The sequence below is a fragment of the Cydia amplana genome, chromosome 26 (genome assembly GCF_948474715.1).
Source record: "Cydia amplana chromosome 26, ilCydAmpl1.1, whole genome shotgun sequence".
Taxonomy (NCBI): domain Eukaryota; kingdom Metazoa; phylum Arthropoda; class Insecta; order Lepidoptera; family Tortricidae; genus Cydia; species Cydia amplana.
In genome coordinates this window covers 3,531,198-3,551,231 of record NC_086094.1, presented here as the reverse complement: position 1 = coordinate 3,551,231, position 20,034 = coordinate 3,531,198, and the positions used below count along the sequence as shown (strand labels likewise).

General features: G+C 35.7%; 1 protein-coding gene across 1 annotated transcript; it reads right to left on the bottom strand.

The window, feature by feature from the left end:
• Positions 1–341: 341 nt before the first annotated feature.
• On the bottom strand, positions 342–15,824 carry LOC134660309 (cytochrome P450 307a1-like). Its single transcript, XM_063516055.1, has 2 exons — positions 15,129–15,824; positions 342–1,658 (listed from the first exon to the last, which is right to left on the bottom strand). The coding sequence occupies exons 1-2, from the start codon at positions 15,505–15,507 to the stop codon at positions 421–423; spliced, it is 1,617 nt and encodes a 538-aa protein (XP_063372125.1). The 5' UTR covers positions 15,508–15,824; the 3' UTR covers positions 342–420.
• Between the last annotated feature and the right edge of the window lie 4,210 nt (positions 15,825–20,034).

The window sequence follows — 20,034 nt, the reverse complement described above, 5'->3', positions numbered from 1 at the left end:
TTTAAAAAATCGGTGCGAAGAATTTCCACCATGGAAAATTTGAATTTCGACAAAGTGAGTGTGTCTGAGTATAGTTGTCTATGTTTTTGTTTTACTTGAAACTGGTAATACCAAAAGAGCTGAAACACAACACAGAGCTACAAAAAATGAATAAATATTTTTTTTACAACCAGCGCTACAATAATCTAACCTAATCTGTTAGTCTGTGCGAAAAGAGAAGAGTCGTAGAATGTAAGAGAACCCATACATTCTACGACTCATCTCTTTCCGCACAGACTCTATTCGAGATACTTCTCTATAAGAAAACTACAGTACCTATCCATGTACCTACTCTATTGAAGTCTAATCAGTTTCTGCAATTTTATTTATAAAAACCTTAATAGTGGCTGAGGAGATTGATTATCTACAATAATAAATTATTCAGTGCTTTCTGGGTACTACGTACAGATTAAATGTGTCTTTAGGAAGAGCTACGCACGCCGGCTTCTGTCTTAAATCCTCTAAATGCTCAGCACCGATATCAAACTCTTGCATGATGTTGGCAAACATAACGAAGCTCATTGTGGTCACTAGTGTCTGCCCGATGCATGTTCTTTTACCGATGCTGAACGGCAAGAAGTGAGGGATGTTCTTTTTAACTGATACTACCTCTTTCTCCATCTCTGTCGTTTTATTTATCGGTCCTGTTCGTTCGCTGTCAGACTCCATACCCGAGTCACATTGGGAGTTCCTCCTGACGCGCACTTTACTGCGCTCTAAGAATCGAGAGGGATCGAATTTCTCCGGCTCACTCCAGTATTTCTCAGATGTGTTCAACTCGTAGTTGTTTATAAAGATCGTGGTCCCTTTCTCAACTCCAAACCCGGCTACTTCGGCGTTCTCTGTAGCTACATGAGGAACTATCGGAGAAGACGCGTATCTCAAAACTTCCAAGATAGTCGATTCCGTGTATGGCAGGCTGCTTCTATCGACTAGACTGATAGCGCGTTTTCCTTTAGTCAGACCTTCGATTTCTGAACGAATCTTCTTCCCTACTTCAGGGTCGCGCGCCACAGCAGCTAAGCAAAGCATAACCAAGTTGCCAACAGACGAATGACCGCCCAAGAAGTCCTCGAGCATGAAAATAATCGTATCCCTATCAACAGTCGGATCATCATGTAAAACCCTTAGGAGTCCATCTAGGAAATCCTTCTCTGGACCATCAGTTTCCAAGTTCATTTCTCTCTGTTCCACGATTCTCGAAAGAATAAAGCTGCGGATCTCTTTGGACCAGTTGGACAACTTATCCATATGCTTCTTGTAAAACGGTGAAAGCCAAGGAAGGAAATCAACAGCGTATCCTTGATTGATTTCCCAGAAGATCTCATCGAAATGGTCGACGATTTTGCGGAATTCAACATCATCTTCATCAAATCTGACATTGCACATGTAGTGGCTGAACATGTTCATGGCTGTGGACATGAGGAGGGGTTTCAGGTTGATGGCGGATTCTGTGGTCCTGGTGACGTGCTTCAGGGTCTGGACTAGCTCGATGGCCTCAAAGGTGGCGACGCTGCCGATGCGGGCGAAGTTGTCGGTGTGCTGCTTGGGGCCGCAGTGCCGGCGCGCCAGGTTGCGTCTGCGCAGTTGTAAGTTCGACCAGTCGCAGAGCGCCAGGGCTGGAGACAAAAATATAACTGTTTGAGTAAGGTAAATTATAACATCTAGAGTCTGGCTACAAAAATATTACACAAATGTTTGGCGGGAAATTCAAAACATCTTGGGCTGGTCACACTTTGTGTAGTAGGAATTGTAGTTGTGATACTAGAAAATATTTTTGATTTTCTGTGCACACGTAAGGCACCTAAGGATATAAGTTAAATATAGGTTGACGTGCACTCAAAGTCAGCTCACATAATTTCTACCACTATATAAAGTACAGTTAACGATAAACACATATGTTAACACTTTCTCACCATATACTATTGTAACAAGGGGAAAAATTAAATGTAGTGTAAATAAGACCTAGCTTGATAATACCGTAATATAATCCATCACCAAAAAAATTACATAAGTATTACTATGCCAAATATGCTAAATGCTAAGTATCAAAATATTTATAGAGCACCAACCTCCTAATTTGTTGACATTTGTTTAGGACTTGTAAACATTGCAGTTTTTCGTTATACAACGCTACACGTCGACTTCGCAAATTGTCGTATTTATTTACGAGCTGAAATAATAGTTTGCTCCTATTATTAATATTACATTATTAATATTATTTAAAATAAACCCCTTAAATAAACCGCAATTTGAATGAATGACATAAATTGACAACCGACTTTTAGCTTTTTTTTAAAGTCATAGACAATTGGTGATACAACAACGAAATATCTGTCAACAATTTTTGGCTAGCCAGACTCTATTGAGGTTGTGCAATAAAAAGGATTTGTATTGTATTGTATTGTATGTATTATCGTCGCCTAGTCTTAGAACCACTGATGGTACTGTAAAAGTAAAAACGCTACCATTAAAGTATCAGAGCGTGACTGGTCTATTAAGCATGCAACACGCTATGTGATGAGAATCAGTGAGGCATGCCAACTTTTAACCCCAAATATTGACACAAGAAATTGGTGAAATATCACTACATATAGTTCGTTTTAGCATTAGAAATAAGGTAAACAATCTTGATAGGTCTTTTAATTGAAAAACACATTTTAAAAATAAGTTACTGTAAATATGTAACAATTATGAATCTAATACAATCTTTTATAGTCTTCTGCTTTCATAAGTAATAGTTATTGATTTTTAAAAAGTGTTTTTCAATTAAAAGACATGTCAAAATCGCTTACCTTCTTTCAAGTTCTTTCTACTGCTAAAAAAATCGATCTATAGTATAAAACAAAGTCGCTTCCCGCTGTCTGTCCCTATACTGTATGCTTAGATCTTTAAAACTACGCAACGGATTTTGAAGCGTTCTTTTTTAATAGATAGAGTGACTCAAGAGGAAGGTTTATTATTATCAAAAATGTATAAACTGAAAGAGATGTCATATATTTAAAAAAATGTGACGAAGCTCTCCAATGGTGAAGGCCGGATTCGAATCGGCGTCTTTAGCAATCCTTGAACCCCTTGGCCACCCCGCCACTTAAAAAAAACACCAATCAAAATATTTAACAAAATAATTTGATTTTTTCCCAAAGTTGTGTATCAAAAATGTGTTGAGGAAATAGCCATCTTGCATAAATATTAAATACCGTATTTTGAACTATATGTATGGGTAGTATAAAATACTTGTATACCTAAATAGAAATGTTCTAATAATTTCTTTTTTACAGTGTTTACCTATTTTTGGTTAGCGATAAACATTCCCGCACCAAAAATTCAGGGTACTATGCATGTGTCGCATGGGTGGTATACACAGACAGGACATCCTCTAGACTGAGCATAGTAACGCTACCCCCTCTGCCATTATATACGGTAGTTTTACTCCGTGTCTTTGAACGGACCAATCACGGCACGGGATTCGTTCACCTCGTCCCCCCGCACCCCCGTATTTTTGGCAGCATCGGTTTCATGAAATAATTGCTCTAAACTCCGTCTAGAGGATTCCTAGTCTATGGGTTATACTATATTTTGTAGGTACCACCATAAAGTAAGTAGTACCACTACCACTAGTTATCGATTATTTTTACGAGACCATTCAAGTGTAAACCAGACTGACCGAGTTAAAAACGACCAATTTACACTTGTATCTAGAAATCACTTTTTCTTTTACACAAGTATTTATAAAGTGCCTAGGTAACCTATTAAAGCTAGTAATTCCATGCGCATTATAATTGTGCATGTGCTATGAAATGGGGCATTACCTATGAAAAGGGACCTTATTGTCGATGGATCTCACGCCGCACAGCGTCGCGCGGCATTGTATTTATATCGGAGCATCGTTAATAATGGCGTAAGCGACATCGACAATGAGGTACCTTTTCATAGATAATGCCCCAAATAGGTTAAGCATCTTCAAGAGTTATAATAGAGGTTCTGAACAGTATTTTTATTTGTTTTTTTTATTCATTACTAGCGACCCGCCCCGGCTTCGCACGGGTTAACAAATTATACATAAACCTTCCTCTTGAATCACTCTATTAAAAAAAAGCGGCCAAGTGCGAGTCGGACTCGCCCATGAAGGGTTCCGTATTTAGGCAATTTATGACGTATAAAAAAATAACTACTTACTAGATCTCGTTCAAACCAATTTTCGGTGGAAGTTTACATGGTAATGTACATCATATATTTTTTTTAGTTTTATCATTCTGTTATTTTAGAAGTTACGGGGGGGGGGACACACATTTTACCACTTTGGAAGTGTCTCTCGCGCAAACTATTCAGTTTAGAAAAAAATGATATTAGAAACCTCAATATCATTTTTGAAGACCTATCCATAGATACCCCACACGTATGGGTTTGATGAACAAAAAATTTTTGAGTTTCAGTTCGAAGTATGGGGAACCCCAAAAATTTATTGTTTTTTTTCTATTTTTGTGTGAAAATCTTAATGCGGTTTACAGAATACATCTACTTACCAAGTTTCAACAGTATAGTTCTTATAGTTTCGGAGAAAAGTGGCTGTGACATACGGACGGACAGACAGACGGACAGACAGACAGACAGACATGACGAATCTATAAGGGTTCCGTTTTTTGCCATTTGGCTACGGAACCCTAAAAACCGCATCAAAATCCGTTGCGTAGTTTTAAAGATCTAAGCATACTACATAAGACAGATAGACAGCGGGAAGCGACTTTGTTTTATACTATGTAGTGATGTATTGACTTTTACAAATAAAGTAAGTAAGTAAGTAAGTGTTTTATTTGTAAATATAGGTAGAATTACAGTGGTGGTCAGTTTATAATATGTACAGTTTCACTATATTTTGCCAAACGGCGTACAAAAACATTGAACTTAATACTAGCAACTAAACTATCATGCTCACCGAGTACGAGTAATAATCTAATCCTACTTACAGCTATGATAATTAATGAATATCAGGTACATAGTTCATGAGAATTGTAGATGTCAAAATATAGATTTCCATCACTATTATTATCCATATAATTAATAAATACAATGTCGATTAGATGCCTATTGAAAATATAATACAAATTGTCATAATACATATCATTCTAAGTCATCATTTAAATATTCTGCAATGGAATAATAGCTTTTATGAATCAATAATGTCGTTAGCTTATTTTTTAATTCTAATATACTTAGTGACTTAAAGTTGATCGGCAATTTGTTATATATTTTACTGGCCAAGTAGGTACACACTTTTTCGCAATAATGATGTATTTGCAGGAATTGTGCAAAGATTGTGTATATGCTTGTTTCTCAGATTTCTGTGAGAAATATCAACATGTTTTTTGAATATGCCTGTATTGTTTTTTACAAACATTATCACTTCAAAAATGAAAAGCGATGGCATCGTTAAAATTTTCAAATCTTCAAATCTAAGATACATTTGTTTAATAATATCTAAATCTTGTTTTTATATCCCAAATAAGTAGTAACATTTACGAACGTCACGATTAAATCGGGCCATTTTATTCAAAGTTGTGCGGTCAATTTTATTTCAGTACCATTTCGTACCTTGTCACAGTGACAATAGTACGAGTTCCCTAGCGACTTTCATATTGATTGTCACTGTGACAAGGTACGGAAATTAAATTCTTTCACTGTAGTACCTACACTAAACTTTTTTTTTCAAATCTGGGAATTTTTATGTTATTTCTATTCAGAAGTCTCAGAATCACGAGCTCTTCCGATTCTAATATAAAAAAGTGTCCTCTAATTTCCATAAATTTTTAGTTATGTATTTCCATTCCGTTACTGTCCTCTTTGTTGACAGTAACGGAATGGAAATACATAACTAAAAATTAATGAAAGATGGTAACGAAATAGAAATAAATAATGGCCCACCTAGTAAAGCAAGGTTATGTTTTAATGCAAGGAATAATACATTACGATTCAAGTGCGAAAAAAAGGAAACTCGCAATTACCTTTTCGCACGTGTATTACTGTACATATGGCCTTTTAAATTTTCGACATAAGCACGTATTGTGGTGATCACACTAGGGGCGGTAAAATAGCGTACGTGTGTATGGTACTTACGTACTACGTACTGCAAAAATGGTTTTGTAATCTAAAAACCGTACCCTACATATGGGGCATTATCTATGAAAAGGGACCTTATTGTCGATGGCGCTTACGCCGCACAGCGTCGCGCGGCATTGTATTAATATCGGAGCATCGTTAATAATGGCGTAAGCGCCATCGACAATAAGGTACCTTTTCATAGATAACGTCACATAAGTTGTTAAGTTTACGTTCATATCTTCATGCTTTGCGCATCTAATATTATTCTGCCCTATAAATCTATCCATGGTCTGCTGGTTATAATGACCTAGAAATGGGCTTTTTTCTTAGAAACAAAGCTTCAATATTAACTAGCCTATATACCACTCGCTGTCACTTTCTTTTGGATGGTATAAAAACCAACAACACGCAAGTGTAAGTAAGGCCTGAGTGGACGCTCGAAGCGGAGCGTTCGGCGGGGCGTGCAGCGTGGCTGTGGGCTCACGCGTGATGTGAGCAGCGTGCACTAAGGCCGCTCCTATACGCTTGCATTTGTTTAACATGCACGCCGCACGCCCCGCCCCGTTGCACGCCCAACAAGAGCGTCCACTCGGGCCTTACACTAATATGCATTAAGTTTAATGAGTTTATGATTTATTGTAGTAAAAAATCTTTTAACTGGAGCGTTGAGGCAATCAAAACAACACAAACAATTTCAACTAAGAGTAGCCAAGTTAACTCTGCACAGACTGCAGTGTCAAAGTGTGGGCATCGCATTTCAACGACGCCGTTCAAAAACGTGAAACAAACTTGCAGACCAGGACTTACCGCGAAAATCGAAATTTCGTCATTTTTTGCCTCTCTTCCACTCTTGCATATTCGAGGCAGATAACGAAATTTCGATTTTCGTATTCGCGGTAGGCCTGATTGGTGTCAAATCATTGACGTATAATATCTAAAGACGGGCTAATGGGGCACTAAAAATGGTACTAGTTCAGCGGTGTTACTCACGAATTCCAGCCAATCGTGCAGTCTAACGCGACTAGTTGCGACCAATAGTGCGCGTAATGCGAACTCGTCAACCAATCGCGCGCGTGATGCGAACTCATCAACCAATCGCGTTGTAGCGATTTCACACCGCTGTACTGGCCCCTGTCATGCCTCATTATTATTGCCCGTAAAGCCAGTCCCTAGATATCTATGTCAATGTGTCAAATAAAATCCAAAACATGTGTCTAAACACAGATTACCGAAACAAGATATTTTTAATGTACCTATATAAGTAACTACTTATATTTCGTTGTATCAATGAAAGAAACAAGTTATTTATATAACCGTGACCTAATTAAAGTAATTATTGGACGACCTTAAGTGTCGTATTTTCCAAATATTTAAAAATGTAATTTAAGCCTATTTCCTATATGAAGTATGGTGTCAGCAACTCGCATGTCATATAATACTATATTGTATAAGCGGAAAATACTAGTTTGTAACGTATAATATTAATTTACGTTTGTCTGTCCTTGTGGACGATGGCTTCCTCATACAAACGTAGTTCCCATTTTCCTCCCAGGGTATTACTCTGCCCCTTCGTTTGACTTTTTTCGTTTTTAGGGTTCCGTACCCAAAGGGTAAAAACGGGACCCTATTACTAAGACTCCGGTGTCCGTCCGTCCGTCCGTCCGTCCGTCTGTCACCAGGCTGTATCTCACGAACCGTGATAGCTAGACAGTTGAAATTTTCACAGATGATGTATTTCTGTTGCCGCTATAACAACAAATACTAAAAACAGAATAAAATAAAGATTTAAGTGGGGCTCCCATACAACAAACGTGATTTTTGACCGAAGTTAAGCAACGTCGGGCGGGGTCAGTACTTGGATGGGTGACCGTTTTTTTGCTTGTTTTTTTTGCTTGTTTTGCTCTATTTTTTGTTGATGGTGCGGAACCCTCCGTGCGCGAGTCCGACTCGCACTTGGCCGGTTTTTTTATTATTAAAAGTTAGGAGCGAAAAATAATTTCCATACAAAACTTTTAACTCCAGTAATTATTGAAAAATCGAAAATATAAAACGAAGGAGCATAGCTGTGGATAATATACATCAAATTGTATAAAAATAATTATTTTCTATAATGTTAATATGCAGAGATGAAAATGGGGACTACGTTTGTATGAAAAAGTTGTCCCCTTTGTGGCTATGTTTGTGGGAGTTATGTTTATGGTATTGGCTTACTGTACCCCCCAAAAAAGACAGACGGATTTTTTTACCGTTAAATTAACTTATGGTCCTCGATAGCGACAAATCTTGATGATTTTCGATTATAATAAGTACGTGAAAAAAAAAACCCAATTTTTGAAGTGCAAACTTCTTTAGCGGCGCTGTGCACTTTTTGTGATGGGGAAAAAATGTTAAACTCGTAACAGGTGTCACGTAACCGTAAGACGGACACGTGACCTTATCGAAAAACTGTTACTTCAATGTCATTGAGTTTTTCTTTATTGATTTAAATGCCATCCAGTTAGTTTCGCTGTAACTGGTATTAATATAACTCGAGTACTAACAGTTATGTGCTTAGGGGTTTTAAGTAATGCGACGAAATAACGCTCGATGGCGTTAGAACCTCAATTATACATAGTGCTGCAGACATTTTGCAATAGTGATTGAGTTTTCACTTCTGCCGGCACTCCCTGAGTGCAACCCGTTGTTTTTTTTGTGCACTTTAATAAGTAGATAAATTCGTTTGATATAAAATTTCTTAAACCTGCCTAAAAAGCTAAACCAGTAGTACAACATATGTTTGATGTATTTTTAGGGTTCCGTAGCCAAATGGCAAAAAACGGAACCCTTATAGATTCGTCATGTCTGTCTGTCTGTCTGTCCGTCTGTCCGTCTGTCTGTCCGTCCGTATGTCACAGCCACTTTTCTCCGAAACTATAAGAACTATACTGTTGAAACTTGGTAAGTAGATGTATTCTGTGAACCGCATTAAGATTTTCACACAAAAATAGAAAAAAAACAATAAATTTTTGGGGTTCCCCATACTTCGAACTGAAACTCAAAAATTTTTTTTTCATCAAACCCATACGTGTGGGGTATCTATGGATAGGTCTTCAAAAATGATATTGAGGTTTCTAATATCATTTTTTTCTAAACTGAATAGTTTGCGCGAGAGACACTTCCAAAGTGGTAAAATGTGTGTCTCCCCCCCTGTAACTTCTAAAATAAGAGAATGATAAACCTAAAAAAAATATATGATGTAGATTACCATGTAAACTTCCACCAAAAATTGGTTTGAGCGAGATCTAGTAAGTAGTTTTTTTTTTATACGTCATAAATCGCCTAAATACGGAACCCTTCATGGGCGAGTCCGACTCGCACTTGGCAGCTTTTTTTATTAATTTGCCTATTAACACATTTAATCAGAATTGATTAGTCGGCAATTAAGCCTATATCGAATTCAAGTAAACAAAACTAGGTAACGTTGAAGGTTTTTAAATGAGTATAGTTTCATTTAACACATACGCATATATTCCCATGACATATATTAATTACCTAACATAGGCACTTTTGGATGAGACTAGCACAGGACCGGGACAAGTGGCGTACACCAAGAGAGGCCTATGCTCAGCAGTGGGCGACCGAAGGCTAAATATGATGATGAAAATAGGACTAGTTTTGCCAAAGACTATTAAATTACTATTTATCTCTACCAAATGAGGAGTTTAAAAATACTTATATCCACTATAAACTATTTTCTCGGAATGTTTTCGGAAAATTAAGAACAAAATAAATTCGAATTATCATTTAGAAATACTAAAAATATAAAAAATAAATACTTACTAAAACCCGTCCCGGGCGGTCCCTGACGCAAAGGTGCCCATCACGCTCGCTGCGTTGCCGCGTTGTATTGCGATGGACAGCCTTTGCATCAGGACTTAGAAATTATTATTTTATTAACACGCTTTTATTAGGTCGACCTGTATGCAACTATGTAATGGAATCTTGCAAGTTAAATTTGATCCACTTCCCGGTTTCCGATTGAGCTGAAATGTTGCATACATAATTATGTAAGTCGGGTGACAATGCAATATTATGGTACCATCGAGCTGATCTGATGATGGAGGCAGGAGGTGGCCATAGGAACTCTGTGATGAAACAACGCAACCTAATTGTGTTAGGGGTTTTTAGAATTGTCTCGATGAGTATTAGTTGTCTGTCGTAAGAAAAGTATAGTCAGCGATAAAAGCGTGTAGCAAAAATTAAATTTTTGCCAAAAACTTATTTTTGTTATTATAAGTTGTTACCACAGGTTGACTTAAATAAATTTTTGTAACCCATAACATTTATCTTCCTAAAATATTTAATTAAGTATAGGTACCTAACATATTTTTTTTAGAATTAAGGATGACTCACGCTAGACCGGGCCATGCCGGGGCTGAGGCGTCCTAAATGTCATTTTCTATGACGGATGATTTGATAAATAAATAAATAAATATTATAGGACATTCTTACACAGATTGACTAAGTCCCACAGTAAGCTCAAGAAGGCTTGTGTTGTGGGTACTCAGACAACGAAATACATAATATACAAATACATAAATAAATAGAAAACATCCAAGACTCAGCAACTAATATATGTGCTCGTCACACAAATAAATGCCCTTACCGGGATTCGAACCCAGGACCGCGGCTTCATAGGCAGGGTCACTACCCACTCGGCCAGACCAGTCGTCGAAATGATGATGATTTGATGATGATGAATATGAAAAATTACGCAAAAAAAACCTACTTTCAGGCTGCTTTGAGTTTTCAAAGTTTTTCATGGAGTGGCTGTTTTTTTTTCGCAATTTCGTGTTTGGCCCCAATTGTCCCATGGTTTGGCTACTCTGAACTCTCAAAGATTATTTACAGATTTTTGCGACTCCTGAGAAGAATTATTCAGCATGACCATCTAAAGATATGATGTCACTTTTTGACATTCGGGATCATGAGTCTGTCATATAATAATTAATAGTCATCATTATAAACAAGACTTAATTTATATTTTGCAAGATATGTATATTGACTTTGGACTGAATTTTAAGTCAACTTATCAGTTTCTTACTCTTTTACGATTAAAGAAAAAGATTAGAAATGTATTCATTACCATGTACCATGTTTAAGCAAATAAATCATTCATTCATTCATTCATTTATAAAAAGGTCAAAATTTAATTTGAATGCAATTAATTATTTCTGAATGAACCTAACTAAAAATCTACTATCAGGGTGGCGTCATCACCTGTAGCATCAATTCAGAAACCTAGTGTCAAGTTTAATTGGGGCATTATCTATGAAAAGGGACCTTATTGTCGATGGCGCTTACGCCGCACAGCGTCACGCGACATTGTATTACTATCGGAGCATCGTTAATAATGGTGTAAGCGCCATCGACAATAAGGTCCCTTTTCATAGATAACGTCATAATTGGCGCCATGGAATTAAGTTCATACAATCAGGTCTACACTATTGAAGCTTTTTAAGCCTTATTGCCAAGATAATAAAGTCCACAGATAGTGATTATGAATGTTGCTGTTATACTATCCGCAAATTAAAATGACGACCGAGATCATATTACCATCTCTTTCAGTCCTGCTACGACTATGCGTGTGGATGAGAAGTTTTACTATCCCGTGACACAGTTGCTAATCTGCTAATTATTTCGTAAATCATATCAAATAGTTATAAGGACTAAAATATGCATTTTAATTTTAATCTGTCATTGTTCGTACATGTGGTCATAGAGAAAAAAATACATACAGTGCTCACTCCATACATCAGTTTTAGTACCAAAAAGACTATTAACATCTAGCATCGAGTAGCGGAACTATCAGTACTGCTACTTGACAATAGATGTAGCACCGACCGGAAAGTCTCATCTCAACAGCATAAGACTTTCCGGTCGGTGCTACATCTATTGTCAAGTAGCAGTACTGATAGTTCCGCTACTCGATGCTAGATGTAGACACTGAAATTAATAGTCTGAACTGATGTATGGAGTGAGCACTCTTGTCTTACTATATTTCTCTATGATGTGGTTAAGTTACAAGCAATATAGGTACGTGGGCCATTTTATTTAAAGTTATCCCCTACACTTTTTTTCCAATTTGGGATTTTTTTATGTTATTTCTACTCAGAATCACGAGCTCTCTTGATCCTAATAGGAGAAAAAAAGTGTCCCAAAATTTCCATTATTATATTTTTCGGTCTTTCCATTCCGTGACCGCCATACAAAGTCTATGAAAAATGGTAACGGAATGGAAATAAAAACCTTGGGACACTTTTTTTCTCCTTTTAGGATAGAAAGAGCTCGTGATTCTGAGTAGAAATAACATAGACATTCACAAATTTAAAAAAAAGTGTAGAGGACACAACTTTAAATAAAATGGCCCATGTGTGTGAAAATTGAAATCTTTTTTTGTTATTTTTGTATTAGTGTGTTGGCAATATTTTCCCAGAAATTTATATTGCAACTGATTTAGATTCCGATTTTAACTATCTTACCAAAATGTTTCTTAAAAGTTAAATACGTTATATTAATCTTCTATTACTTAAAATTAATATTTTCCTTACTATTACTCATAAACAAAGTGTATTCAGTATGTTTCTATCCAGCGTATTATTGCAAATAACGCACCTTTTTACTAACCGAGCTACACTAGGTCTCTGGTAACAAACAATTAAGTTTTATGGAGGTCAGTAGAACTCGTCCCCTGCATTAATAGGTCACGCGGTGGTCACATTTCTATTGCAATTTTATGTTAGGTGCGTTGCGCTAGGTCACGGAAATATTGCCAATATGGGAAATCATTGGGAAATATTGTGTATGTCTGTGCCGACTATTATGCAAAATAATATGAGTATGAGTGAGTTATTCTTTTAAATTAAACATAAGTATTTATATAGGTTCCTATGCACACGTTCAGAGATTGAAATGTTTTTTTTTTTAATAATCCAAGTGCAACCTACATACTTACCTAAACTGGTTTTATGAGTGGTGGTAATTAATTCTACTTTTAAGAATCTCTACTATAGTTGACAAATAGTAAGTATCCGCAATTCGGACCGTATCTTACAATGTTTTTTTTTTACAAAAAATGATGGCATGATGAAGAAGGATTACATTTTTCAGGTTGTCTAATATGTTCTCACTGCTGCGGTGAAAACTTGTGTGTACTACACGAGATCAAAGTTATTTACATCTCGTGTGCTTTTGAGGCCCTTACTGCGCTCAAGATTCTAAATTAGATTCACTCGCTACGCTCGCTATTATAGAATCTTTCGCTTGCACGGGAATCAAAATAAGCACTCGAAAAAATATAAAACTTTGCTCTCTTGTTGTACAAATAACTATTTATCACATTTCGTCGGATTAAATAAATCAGTGGTAAATATATATTCCACGCATATTAAAAATATGTGCTAGCCAAATACATGACATATATTATATTACAGACAAATATGCGTTATATGCATCATTGTAGCGGTACTGAAATTAAATTTTATCAACTTGTTTCTTTATAAATTGGTGGTTATAGACTGGCGTGTGTACGCTATATCGTAACCAAAAGGTTTTTTTTTAAAGTAAAAGATTTTGAAATATACTCTAGTTAATATCGATTTGATTTTGTCGACTGATTAATTAAAACTAGCAGTGAATATCAAGGGCTTTGAGACATTTTTTAAGTAATAATTTATAGTCAGATTGACAGTTTACAAATTGACATAAGTAAATTGTCAAATATCTAATGTGTTTTGATCAGGGCTCGAAAGGATAATTATCAATGATATCTATCTTGATAATTATCGTGATTTATATGCCTGATAATTATCGATTTGTTAATAACCTAAAATTTAAAACCTAAAATATGAAAAACCCCAATCATTATTTTTTACTATCAAAGAATTCAAAGAAAATAATAAATAATGCATACCTGGGATGAGGATCCGATATTTATCGGATAATTACCGAATAATTATCGCTATAATTATCAATGATTATAATTACCTAGATAATTTCGAACCCTGGTTTTGATAACTGCTAAGGCAGCGTTGTTATCCGTGTGGATAACAGGTTAAGCTTAAAGGTTAAAAATTTGCACATATGTTTCACGTGGACTGTACACGCCCTTAGACGATTGGCATCAAATGGCAGACATAGTCGGGCTACCGTAGAGCCTTGCTGGCTTAACGCACGCATGCGTACGCGCCGGTAGAAGGTTGGTTTTATAATCAGTGCCACCCCGCGGGCTGAGACTTTACGTTCTTTAAAATAATGTGACAGCGAATTTACATCACGGGTAAGTGTTAGCAGTAATTTTTATAAATGTTATCTTTTGTAAATATTTATAAATATGTGGAAATCTTAAAATATGTGGAATAAAAGGGGAACACAAAACACATGCGCCAAATATAAAAAAAACTCGTAAGCGTAAGTTTTTAGTAAAGTAAACATATTTTTAACAATTTTACACCCCACTCATGATACCCGGCCCTCAGAGTGGTTATGAAAATGATGTATTTTACGAATAAATGTAAATCTTTGAAAGGTCCTACCTCTTTAACGAACAAAATTAAATTCGCCTGAAACCGCGCCGACAGCTCTACTAAATATACTTTAAGTTTTTCAGTATAAATACCTATTTAGAATTTAAATTGTAGAATATGTTCAATGGATTATAAAAAAAAATAGTTGAAGCTTAAATTATGTCCGCATAATTTATAATTTAACTTACCCAAATGATGCAATAAAATAAAAAAAATTGCCAATCCGTATCTTCTACGGGATTTACATGAAAAATTTAGAAAAAATGTAGCAAACAGAGAATTGTACGGAAAAATGTAAAGTTTAACAGCAAAGTCTCGGTTTAGCCCTTGACTGGTAGAACAAGCCATTGACTCCGCCGTTTGTACATTATTTTGGTATTTTGTTCAATAAAGTTCAAATAAATAGAGTGCAGGAAAGCTACTTACAGTTGTTTCTATCGCCAGCGAACAGCCGATGGAACCTCTCGAAGTCCGGTCGTCCGCCGAAAAACTTCCCGTTCTGGTTCAATACTTCCCTAATTAACTCCAGATTATTTACTACTAAACACTTTGATCCGCCCAACTGTATGCTAAAAATGTCCCCGTACTCTTTGGCTAGCTCCGTGAACGCTTGGAAAGGAGACTCCTGTTTCCCCAAAAGATGTAAACTACCAACGACCGGGAAAGGTACCGGTCCCGGTGCTTCGCTCAAAACCACCTCTTTAGCTTCCCCATATTTGTTCTCCCGTTTAATACTGATAGATTTACGGGAATAAACTTTGTATAAAATGAGAACAGCGACGGCGATTAGGAGTAGGGCACTCATTTTTTTCTTTATTAGAAAATTTTTAGAGTGTCCACACCGGAATGACAGTTGTTTTGGCGGGAACGCGCTAGCCACTGCGCGGTGTCAGCGGCGCGCCGCCATTTTATACACTTGGCTCAAATTATTCCGAACGATTGTCTTCTTTTTTTTCTCACGTCCGCCGCTTCAAGGCAATATGGTACTTATCACGTCGCAACAAGATGCAAACTATATTTTATCAAGCTCCCCGTTTGATCCAGTAACCAGAATCTTTGAATTACAAATTTATTTTTAAATAATTTTTGATATTGTTGCTTGATGGTGCGAAGTGGACTGGGTAGAAGCTAATGTAAGATTGTAATTTTTTATGCGTAATCAAAACATTTGAAAATTGGAGCAATGCGTAATAGGGTCGTATATCGTATATTTGATGAGTGTTATGAGAATTAACGAGTTTGCAAAAAAAAAAGTACCTACCTAACTACCTACAAAACAAAGGTACTGAATGTGAATGCCGGCCAAGAGTGATTAGAAATGTTGTACCGATGGTTCCAAACTTTATTATTACATATTCGTTTCGACATATTCTTTATTCATACAATATTTTTATGGCACGTAAAAAACATTAATAGAGCTAATACTGTTTTTGTACTATAAGTATTATTAAAATTTCTTAAAATAGTAGGTACATTACAATACAAGTGCGAAACTTAGGAAATTCTCAACGAGTGGCGAAAAATTAAAACATGACCGAAGTGAGTGTTGTAAGTCGACACGATTTGCGAATTACTATTTGCACATGTATCGTATAATATTTTACAGTACATATGGCCCTTTTGGAAATAGTTAGGTAATGTGCTAATTAATTATCGCACTAGTGCGGTAAAGTAGCACCATATGTACTGTAAAATATAATATGTCTTCGGTTACTGCGATAGTTACGTACCTACTTACTCGTGAAATAAAATTATGTAAACGGACTATATCAGACGACAAACGGGATGTATTTTAAATTCATTATACGCGATATTATACGTTTACATAGTTTTATTTCTTAAAAAAATTCCAGAAAAATATAAACCAACATATTATTTCAACGTTTGCTTCGTATCATATTTGTTGATAAATTTCTGTAGAAAAAATTGCAATAGCTAAGTACCTAGTTTTATGTTGTTTGTTTGACGTACCTACCTACTTGACATACAGTGCCTCTAAATAAATAACAAAAATAAGTTTATGTCGATTTTTTTAATACTTATAAGAACCTGGGGGCCGTGAAAATCGAAAATCGAAATTTCGTTATATCTAGAGAGGCCTCTCTCTCTCTATTTCTCTTGCATACCCATTGTAGTGATAGAGGCAGATATATAAATTTTGAACATGGGGGCCACTTTTGAAGGATAAATGAGAAAGTTACAAAATAAAGTTTTTCTAGCTACTTAGGTATATGTTATCGTGTTACTATATATCAAATGAAAGGGCTCATTTTGAGAATTTCTAATATTTTTTTTATAATTTTAACCCCCCCCCCTCCCTTTATCTCTGAAAATTCTGGGTCCACAATTTTGAAAAAAAAATACACAAAATAGTTCTTTACCTATGGATGACAGGAAAACCTATTAGAAAATGTGCAGTCAAGCCTGAGTCGGACTTAATTACTTAGTTTTTGATGCGACCCCTACGGGTTTTATTAAGACATTTCATTCAAGTTCCACATACGAGTAAAAAACACATTGTTAAAATTGGGTAATGTACGGAACCTTTGAAACGCGAGTCCGACTCACACTTGACCGGTTTTTACAATACACTTGTTCTTAGGTATAATTAAGGGTTAATTTTTGAAAATTCTCTTAGGCCCCTTGTTTTTTGGGAACCAGTTAAAATAATTACAAACTTGATAAACTAACCGAGTTTCTTGCACATGGTATCTATTTCTTTCTATATAAATAGAATATCCAGGTCAGTCGTACTATAAAGAGTCAACAATGCTGACAGTATAAAACGGATGTAAAATCCTCGTTTTTATTAAATAATATAAATTTGCTGCCCTTATAATAAAAACAGCATGCGTATGTACAATAACTTGAAGGAAATTAAATCACTAGATCAAACTTTACTTTGATCAATGGGTCATTTGCAAATTTATTGTACCGTTGTCTAATTTTTTCTTAACATTTTCAGTTTCGTAACGAAATTAACCATACCAAAATGCAAATTTGTATAGCTAACATTCGTAACGAAACTGAGAAAATTAAGAAAACTTAATCTCATCTTTTCTCATACTTAGTGTGAAATGTGCATGAAACTCGGTTAGGTTATCAAGTTTTTGAATGCTTTAACTGGTTCCCAAATAACAATGGGCCAAAGAGAATTTTCAAAAACTAACCCTTAATAACTTTTTATAACTTCTTTTTATATTCATCTTTTTTTATTAGTATATTTTAGTTTTTATATAATATTGTAAGTATTCGTTTAATTTTTTAAGTAGGTTTATTTTATTTTAATTTTAGTTTAGTTTTTAAATATTTAATTTATAGTTAGTTATTATATTAATAAATGTATAGGATTATTTGATAAATGTATAAATAAATATGATTTGGTACACAATTACCAATTAAATGTTAGAAGAGAGAATATTTAATCATTTTAAAAATAAAGTTTTTAAATACCCTTAATTATACCTAGATAATTATATGGGAAGCGCTGGTGGCCTAGCGGTAAGAGCGTGCGACTTGCAATCCGGAGGTCGCGGGTTCGAACCCCGGCTCGTACCAATAAGTTTATCGGAACTTATGTACGAAATATCATTTGATATTTACCAGTCGCTTTTCGGTGAAAGAAAACATCGTGAGGAAACCGGCTAATCCCAATACGAAGCCTAGTTTACCCTCTGGGTCGGAAGGTCAGATGGCAATTGCTTTCGTAAAAACTAGTGCCCACGCCAATTACTGGGATTAGTTGCCAAGCGGACCCCAGGATCCCATGAGCCGTGGCAAAATGCCGGGACAACGCGAGGAAGATGATGAATGACACTCCCTCCCCTCACTATGTTCTGTTTAAGCCGGTGGTGCAAAGTTAGGCTAGACACGTAGACAGACTCTGTGGTCTGTGATAACAGTTATGTTGTTGAGCTGTAATGATGTCAGTGACTGCCAACCACAATCTAAGTGGTGAAGATGAAAATGTTGCGAGAGAAGTGTTAGCGAGGATATATACGAGGAGGGGGAAAATGCAGACTTTCATGTGACATAATTTTCATCCTTTTTGACAGACATCTAATGTGTTCCAAAACCCGCCAGGGCGGCGCTTCGGTCGCATAGATAACGGAAAAAAGTCGTGTGACTTTCAAACTTAAAAGCTTTTATTTTCATTGTTTAGTGCAATTTGCTTTTTTTTTCAAGCGATTTGCATTGTAAAAATGTGGAAATGGCATCTGTCAAATTTCAATGAAAATGTGACGATCATAATGGCATTCCTCACTTTTTTCTATCCAAGTCTTTGCAAAGTGAATTTAGACGAACTCTCAACTCAAACAACTTAACAACTCGGTAGAGTTACTGATACCAAAACGGCAATATCCTGCTATCATGCATACGTAGAGTCCGTTTTATGCTATGGCTTAATAATGTGGGGCAATAGCACCGATTTAAATAAAGCCTTTGTCGCATGCCACGGGATGCCACCAGGTGAATCATGCAGACCACTTTTTAAAAGGCTTGGTTTATTACCACTTCCGTCTCTTTATATTTATGAAATGTGCATGTTTGTTCATAAGCATAAATATATATTTAAAAAAGCCTGTGATAGCCATCCACGCTCTTGCCGCAATCCGGATAGACTACTTCCTGTGATGAACATCCGAGATTAGCTAAACATAAAAAAAGCTGCAAGATAATGTGTCTTAATATGTATAATACATTACCTAATGATATGAATACATTAAATATTGTAGCATTCAAGCGAAAATTGCATCAATGGCTAAACAACTACAATTCAATTAATTAGACTTGACTTGCATAACATTAATAATTAATATATTACAAATAGAGACATTATTTGTATATGTTTTGCATGATAGTTTATAAGTTTTGTACATATTTTGCATACCATTTATGGTTAAACATGAAACCTACCACCTATCGCATGAACACCGATGTACCTGGTAATATTTATTGCAAATAAAAGATTCTTATTCTTCTGCTAGTAGGTAGGTACTGTGCGGAAAGAGAAGAGTCGTAGAATGTATTGGATCCCATTGTTGCAGAATGGAGTTTTTATCCCAACATAAAAAGTTTAATGTCAACATTGTCAACTGTCTTCTTGGAAAATATATAATTTGTCAAAGGACTGTCTCATATCAAACATAGACAAAGAAAATCATACTATCTTTGTCTTACGCTAGTACTGGCACCCAAAAGAAATGGATGAGTATAGTTTTTTTTGTTCTTATTTACTGACAAATTGGTTTGACCAACTACATATATCTTTCGTTTCATACGTACCTTTTGTATTTTAATTCAATTAATTTACTTATTTGGACTCCAAGGC

Coding starts and splice junctions, on each gene's coding strand:
- LOC134660309 (XM_063516055.1), bottom strand. CDS start 15,507: ATGAGTGCCCTACTCCTAATCGCCGTCGCTGTTCTCATTTTATACAAA. Junction 1,659..15,128: donor CGCTGGCGATAGAAACAACT/GTAAGTAGCTTT, acceptor TTTTGTCTCCAG/CCCTGGCGCTCTGCGACTGG.